Source organism: Magallana gigas, chromosome 10 (genome assembly GCF_963853765.1).
Source record: "Magallana gigas chromosome 10, xbMagGiga1.1, whole genome shotgun sequence".
NCBI lineage: Eukaryota > Metazoa > Mollusca > Bivalvia > Ostreida > Ostreidae > Magallana > Magallana gigas.
The window spans coordinates 30,346,338-30,354,720 of record NC_088862.1 but is presented as its reverse complement, the minus strand read 5'-3'; the positions used below and the strand labels follow the sequence as shown (position 1 = coordinate 30,354,720).

Sequence of the window (8,383 nt, the reverse complement as noted above, 5' to 3'; positions counted from 1 at the left end):
AGTGAAGGTTTTCCATGTTTATAAAATATGAGCAATAAACTGAATTCAATTAAATGAGTCATATGTATTTTATTATATCAATTCAATTTTATGTTCATTCTAGTTAATAAAATCTGTGTTCAATAATTAAACTACTGTAGAAACACTACAAACCAGACTAGAAGGTATTTGACCTCCCGTATGAATGTATGTTGCCCACTGTTTTCAATCTATTATACATTAGAAAGTATGAAAGTATGATGTTACATTTCTTTAACCCCCCCCCCCCAAAAAAAAAAACAGAAAAAAAACCAAACAAAACAAACAAAAGCAAAAAAAAAAATGACCAACCCCCCCCCCCCAAAAAAACCAAACAAACATCAAAATAAAAAACAACCCCCCCCCCACCCCCCAAAAAAAATACAACAACAACAACAACAACAACAACAAAAACAACAAAAACATCAAGTTTGAGCAGTAGTTTACTTTGAATAAAAAATAAATACTGAATTGATAGACCTGAAGCCCGTAAAATAATATCAATGAACATCGTCATCCAAGTTTGAAGGTATGTTCATCTGGTACACCCTGTAGTTGACGCTTGTATTCGTCTACCTCTACACTCTCCCAATGGTGTACTGGGAGCGGATCTATATACCTATATAACATTCAATAAAATAACTTCAACAAAGAACTATTTGTATACATAAAAGACTTCTTGGAAACCCAACTATTGCTTAATCATGCAATTCAATTCGACTTCTCTTCACAAGTTTGGCCAATAGAGTGTCAATACGAAAATCATATAAAAGTTACCAAAAACAAAAACCCCAAAAGAACCAAAAACAAAAACATACAAAAAAAATCCGTATGAATCAAATTATTTTTGAATCAATTCGACATATCGTCTGATAAAATTAAGCAATTATAACTATAAATTGCACATAATAATGATCATTATATACCTTTTAATAACCTCCTTTAAAACGTCTTCTTCTTTGTGTGAGAGTTGAGCGTTAGCACATGCTAAATTTTTTCTTAAATTTCCCAAACTTAAAATGAAAAATAAACGTAAAAGCTTTGATGGAGGCTAAATTGCATGATTGAAAAGGTTGATAAGTATATGTAATTATGGATAGAGATGAAAAATCATATGGAAAAGAATATGTAAATTATTAAATCAAAAAAATAAACTTGGTAATTTTTTTTATGTTTGTTTTTATATTAATTATTATTGTTCGTAATATCAAATGACACAGAAGCAAGACACAGGTTTTAAAACTGAATTTACCTTGCAGTACTAAACAATGTGGTGTGTATGCCAGGAAACCCCAAGGTATACGCCATTGCAAGTTTTGAAATATCGCAATCGTTGTCCTAATGTGTGAATAAAAAAACCGCTTTGATTATGCTAGGCTATACAAGATCAGTTAATCTTTTATCACCAAATATTTTGTTTATCTAATTCATCAATTGTGCACAATGAAATTCTAAAATTGTGAATTTGCCATCAATATCTTTGGGTAACGTTTCTCGAATTGGAGCGAATTTGTTTATTTGTTTTTATTTTGCTAAATTTAAAAAAAAAACATGATGTCATTTAGGTTGTAAAAAAGATTGATAGCAATATAAGTTATCATCAGTTAATAACGTACTCAAAATGTGCAGTAAAGTTTAATGATTTTTTTATTGACCAGCGACAAGGACAACAACAACAATCTTACTCTACAAAATGATGCTGATCTAGCACAAGCTTCTTTGATATCTTTTGTTGCAGGATGCCAATCGGGCGGTCCTTGATTTGATAGTAGGCCCATCGCAATCGGTGAAGCATTGATAATGCCAATGCCCCTTTCCTGTCAATGTCGCATAATCAAATCATTATGAAGTGTATACGATACAGACTTTGGTTTCACTAATATTTGTGGACATCAATTATTCATAGATTTTCTGTGTTTAAGAATACTACAATTCGTGGACAATGATCCTATCAATCCGTCAATGTAAGTTGCTCTTTTAAATCAATCCGTCATTGTGATCTGCTCATAATGAACGTCAGATTTCCGTTTATTTACCAAACAACAAAATCCACGAAAATTGGTATTCAGCGATTAAGAATGACACCATAAATTATTTGATAGTAATTTTTTTTTTTAAATATTCATTTGCTATAACTATGATAGGTTAATATGGAATGATGATTTTCTTTAATTTTTGTTTGCTTTAACAAATTGATAAAAGCGGTGATTTATTTTGATGAATATACCTGAAAGAACGGTATATATTCTTGCAATCCGTTGTCATGGATACATGCTCTACAGTATGTCAAAACTGTGTCGATTTTTACGGTACTTCTCTCGAGCACAGTTCTACAACAATTAAAAAAGGCTTTAAGCAAATACACACATTGACAATTGTTACAATGTTTCCTTTATATTGGTTGTTTAATTAATCAACAATAAATTCTTTCATTATGATAATTACTGAAATATCTACTTTTGAATATTATACAACGTTTCAAAAAAATCAATGTATATAAAAACAATGAGATAACTCGTAATGTTTTTAATACATTTTTTTTTTCATTTTTTGAAAAATACAATCATAGACTATATTCTTAAAATATAGTATAGTTTTAGAAACAAATTGCCCCAGTTTAAAATAATTTTGTACAAAAAAAATTGAAAGAAATAACAGGACAGAAGAAGAAATAAAGAAAATAAGCATAACGTTTTATACCGAAAGTTTCCGAGTGGATATCCAGTGATTCCTATAAACCGAGCTTTACCGCTTTGCTGAACTTTTTGCAACGCCGGAAGAGTTTCGTTTATGATAATATCTAGACTAGGTGCAAATTCCATATCATGGACCTTCAAGAAAAAAGAAGTAGTTGACTCTAAGTGCTTTCAAGAAAAAAAGAAGTACTTGACTCTTAGATATATTAATTTTCTTTTTAATTCATAACATACCTTTTCGATATCGTTTTTAACTAGCATTCCTTTGTAATATTTATCATCAGATGTAAATTCATCGTTTTACTCTTATGCTTACAATGTATTGCCATTTTCACCATTGATGACTTAATGTTGTACAGTGCAAGAAAGAGATAACCTGTATAACATCGACAAAGTCGAGTCCCATTCTTTGTAAACTTTCGTCCACACTCCGTAACGTCCTCTCAGCAGAAAAATCAAACATTTTGTCCACTTCCGGTTGATAGCGGCCTACTTTTGTAGCAATATAATATGCGGTTCTGGGGATGCCATCCAATGCCTGAGGTAATATTAAGTAGTTTATAGCAACTTGTACACTCTGTGATTTGATGCTATGAAGTTCATCTTATTAAACATAACATGTTCAGACGGCGTTTCTATTTTAAATGCACTTTGAAAATTCTTTTAAATTGATTGCAATCAATTTAGATTAAGCAGGCGATCTTTACCTTTTGTTTGAGGTTATATTTAGAATCTGACCTATGCAAATCGATGGTATCCTAATCGAAGTTAAACAAAACATTTTGTTTTTTTATCTCATGAAAATCTGCCTCACATAAAATTTCATGGAAAATAAAACACGCCAGTTTTGCATTTTCTTTTACATTGTAAGTATTTAACATTGATATAACATACCTTTCCCAGCACCTTCTCTGCCAGCCCGTGTCCATACCAAGGCGCAACATCAATGTAATTTATACCCTGTCGGAGGGCCTCACGAACCACCTCTATACTCTCACTCTCATTGGTTGAACGGAAAACGTTTCCTAGAGACGATGCCCCTGAAAGGAAATATTATCTCGTTTTATCAATGGTATTTATTAAAACAAAACTTTAATGAATATTGCTTTAAAGAATGTTATTGTAATCTCAAAGTTAAGATGGATATCTATTACAGAGACATTTATTATAAGTATTACAGTTACAGTTATAAGATGGTATTTCAGTTAGAATTCAGTTAGATAAACATTTAATTTAGAAAGATGACATACATGTAACAATAGCCTCTTACTGTCATTTGTTTTCTCTTTTTGCATACTTTTGCTTTTTATAAGAAGTGTATTTCGTACATTTTTAGACTTCTTCAAATAATATTTTACAGCCTGATGCTGCATGAAAAACAAAATTTGATAGTAAAAAACTGTAAAAAAAAATATGGAAAAAACCTCCATTTTTCATATTAACGAATGAATACAAATTAATGATGCAAATTAAATGGAATACAGTACCTGATGGCACCTCTAGGGACAACAACGTAAAATACCTAAATTCATCGTCATTAGAACCATTTTCATAGTTGTGATTGAGGACTAAATTCACTAGTTATCGCCGTACACTTGACATTTAGAAGGGGCCTATGTTACATCTAAGTGAGAGTTAGTTATAAGAAGTTCATTAACCTAGGTTAACATTTCGATCGGCTAATGGACTTTTTAAGGACCCTACACTCTTTCCCATACACTATGTGTGAACTAGATCTTCTTCTTCTCTTTTTTTGTTAATTTTATTTTCAGTTTTGAAGAAACTTCAATCGATACCGAATGGATTAATTTGAAATTAGTTGAAACACTTTAAAATGATTTCTGGAACTAGGGGAATTATCTAAATCCTTTTTTTTTAAACAAAGTCAGTTTCAGAGAATATATATATAATATCTTTTTTATAGCAATAACAGCAACAAAATTGCAGCAAATAAATATTTTGGAATAGTGTTGAGTATATATTATAATTATACCAATCTAAACTAAGTTTTGACATGAACATATGATCGGTTTTTAAATGTTAAGTGTAACATTGTTAAGAAGTCTGTTCACATTACTACTACAGACATTTGGTTTTGTACTAAAATTTAAATCATTTGAATAACAAAATTTCAATTCAAAATGGTGTTATTTCTAAATCATTTCAAGCATTTTGAAAGGCTTCCTGATATCAAAACTAAGGCAAATTTTATAAAAATTCTGACAAAAATCTCCTTTATATCTTTTTATTACCTGAAGCAACATAAAATTAAATTCACAACAGATTCAAGACACTTAAAAAGTGATGAATAGAATGATAACACTTACCAAAACTTAGTTTTGACACCTTCAATCCAGTTTTTCCTAAAGTATTGTGGGGCATTTGTAAAACAGCACGATTGTCATGAAATTCTGGTGTGTACGTATCTGGAAGACTAATAGAACCATTCATTATTACGAGTGTGGGATAGTGAAATTCCACCGAGGGGACAAGATTCACGGTCTAGGACGAGGCTTTGCCGAGTCATAGACCGTTAATCTTGGCCCCGAGGTGGAATTTCACTATCCCACACGAGTATATAATGAATGATTATTTTTCTCGCATTATATTACCTTAAAAAATGATGTTTGACAACTTTCTGTTATGACGTTCAAAAGATTACCTTCGGTTTATCCCTCCGCGTGCTTCAAATAGTGCAAGTCAAAATGAGAGCATACGACAGTTTTTTAAATTAAAAATATGATAAATTGTAATTAATTTAGCAACACATTTACTTAATGGATAATCTCAATGCACAATTTTGCATTTCCCTACAGCAGACAACGTTTGTTTACGTTTTAAAACGGCGTAGTAATACACAGTGTAAGACAGAAAAATCTCACACTGCTGTCTCACACCGGACAAACCGATCTCACACCGGTGATAATGCGAGAATATATATTCATCATAATTTATTTATAAAATAATTAAAATAATCATCAAAACAAATGTTAACAAAATACACTTGCTTTTACTGGACGTTATTATTTTGTATCTTCAAATCAAAAACTGACTGTATTTGTCCGCCATACGCAGACACTGACACGTATCTATATCGTTAAACATTATTAATTAAAGTTGTTTTTAATCATATATTGTACATTGTTTATCTTTTTCTACAAACCCCTTCTTAATAAATTTAAATTCTTTATGATTAAATATTGAATACTACTCACCTATTCTCACATTGCATGTTGGTTTATAATTCAAAACGATGTTTACGAACAGTTTGTACAGGTTAAGATAAGAGGCACGATGGGGCTCAGAAGGGGAAACGGTGTTCTCAATCGAAAAGCTGAACGTTAATCACGAAAGGGACTATAATTGGTTTGTGTATTGTTAGTGTACATGTGTCATTGTAAAGCGAATCTGGCATTTTATACAGTGTGTTGATAATTATGTTAATCTGTGAACTAGACATAGAAATATAACATAACCTCTATGTAACTATTCGCCATCGGCATAGAGCACGGGAAACAATTCGTGGTAAACGTTGTCTAGATGAAATTATTAATTCGTCGTAATTTTACATTAAAAATACACTCATGTATAATATACTGATTTTTGAAAACACAATCAAAAGCAAAACAAAAATCCACATTGATTGTATACTGTATCAAATTGACTGTTTTTGTTAATGAAAAAAATATGTTAAAATGTAAACATCAGAGCATATCGATGCTATTAAACAAAGCAATTTTTCATCATATTATAACCGTACATTGTACATGTAATTAGTGAAATCGGACTTGTCAACACACGGTAGGTCTATTAGTGCCAAACACAAAAATATTAAAAGTTTATTTCTCTGAATTATCAATTTAATTTACACATTAGTCAAAGTGCTCCCCCTAATTTATTAATGTTTGCAAAACATTCTTCTGCCAATATCCTTTTTGAGGAACATATTATAAGGAAATGGACCAACTGTCGCAATTTACATCCATAATTACTTTCCACATATTTTGTTGTACGCTTATAATGTTAGTAATGTATTTACTCAACTGGTTTCACTGGGCTGGTTCTAATCCCCTGCATTTTGTAATTCAGTCTGAGCGTAGCATTTGGAGAAAGCTGACGTTTCTAACCAGCTTCCTCATTTCATATAAAGAATTTGTACATGTAATGTAAGTATTAGTGACCAGAGTCCAACTATTCTGGGTAAATTTGTTTTTATTTTTTCATTGAGACGAATTTAACGCCGTTATCATTCCTGAAACGGCCAGATAACGCTGTTTTTATCCTTGAGTAATTAAGAAGTATTTTGAAGCAAAGTTGGATTGTGAGTATTTGCTCATATGAAAACTATTTAGTATAAAGTAAAAGAATGTGTATTGTTGTAATGTAAACATATGTTGTATGTATTTATAGAGTAAGGCATGTAGTAATTGCTGTAAAATAAATGTATTTATGTAGTACATGTACACAAGTATATTAAAAGGAAGTATTGTACGAGTCTAATGGTTGTTTTAAAGTAAAGTATATGTAGTGAAGTAGTTAAGTTATGTACAGCAAAATGTGCAAATATAAGTGCATATACAGAAAAATGTATTGAGTAAAGTAATTGGCAGTAAAATGCAAGTATGTGTAAATTAATGTTATATGTGTATTTATCATTTCATTTATATTTCAGATCCTTTTTTGTACCAGCCAAGGCAAAGTTGGACATCTTATTGTCAATTAACATCTGATAGTTATAATTTTGGAGCCTGGCGACACCAACAAAAAACTATTATTTCAAACAAATCCACCATATATGTTTTTGAAAGTGTATTTTTCAATTTGGATATGTTATGTCGTATAAAGTACTTATTTAGTAGACGACTTTCAATGTTGTCAACAGAGATATTGGTTTTGAGCTCCTGTAATATGTATTGTTTTGTAGTATAACAGTTGTTACAACAAATATTTTCATTACATAATCCATTTATCTTTTAAATTTCAATAACGGGTTAATTATTACCTTGCATACATCCCATTGTTACATTACAAGAGTCCTTTCTACAATCACAATAAGATCAAATTTCCTTTCATAACTCGGATACGAGCGTGGTGTATTACATTCTTCACCAATGAAACAATCTAGACAAGCTTAAAACGACTGAATGTCTTAAAACATAATACATAATATGTATTTAACACAGATACACAATTATGTATTTAACACAGATACACCTATGCTCGAAATGAATAGTGTCTCAATTTTAGGTATTTTGATTCATAATATTAGTAAAAAAAAACAAAAACCGTTACAGGCGGTTCATATTGTTCCATTTTAATCCGTCGTAGCATCTTCCACTAAAGCCATTATCCAAAGGTTGAAAGGTATTTATTTTCTTGATTATTTATATGTTCTCAACTGTTTCGATATACTTGACATTTTAATGAAATATTTGTGAAATACTATATGGTTGCCTAATGAGCAACTCTTTATAATTCTGTAGTTACTATGGATCCTCTAGAAAAGCATTAACATAAAATGAATGCGTCTCGTTATTTTTTCTTTTATAGAATAACTTCTAAAGTCTCCAACGAAAGACCAGCAATTATTTTGAATTCAGAATCTATTTACAAAGCATAAACGAAATTATAGTAATGTATTTTTTTTCACAAAATTTGCTTACTTTATA

General features: G+C 30.5%; 1 protein-coding gene across 1 annotated transcript; it reads right to left on the bottom strand.

Annotated features, from left to right (window-relative positions):
• Positions 1-459: 459 nt before the first annotated feature.
• Positions 460-6,083, bottom strand: LOC105318527 (uncharacterized). Its single transcript, XM_066073194.1, has 10 exons — positions 5,930-6,083; positions 5,042-5,148; positions 3,609-3,754; positions 3,091-3,252; positions 2,719-2,849; positions 2,246-2,348; positions 1,704-1,835; positions 1,271-1,356; positions 945-1,031; positions 460-637 (listed from the first exon to the last, which is right to left on the bottom strand). Exons 1-10 carry the CDS (start codon positions 5,944-5,946, stop codon positions 532-534), a joined length of 1,077 nt encoding a protein of 358 aa, XP_065929266.1. The 5' UTR covers positions 5,947-6,083; the 3' UTR covers positions 460-531.
• Between the last annotated feature and the right edge of the window lie 2,300 nt (positions 6,084-8,383).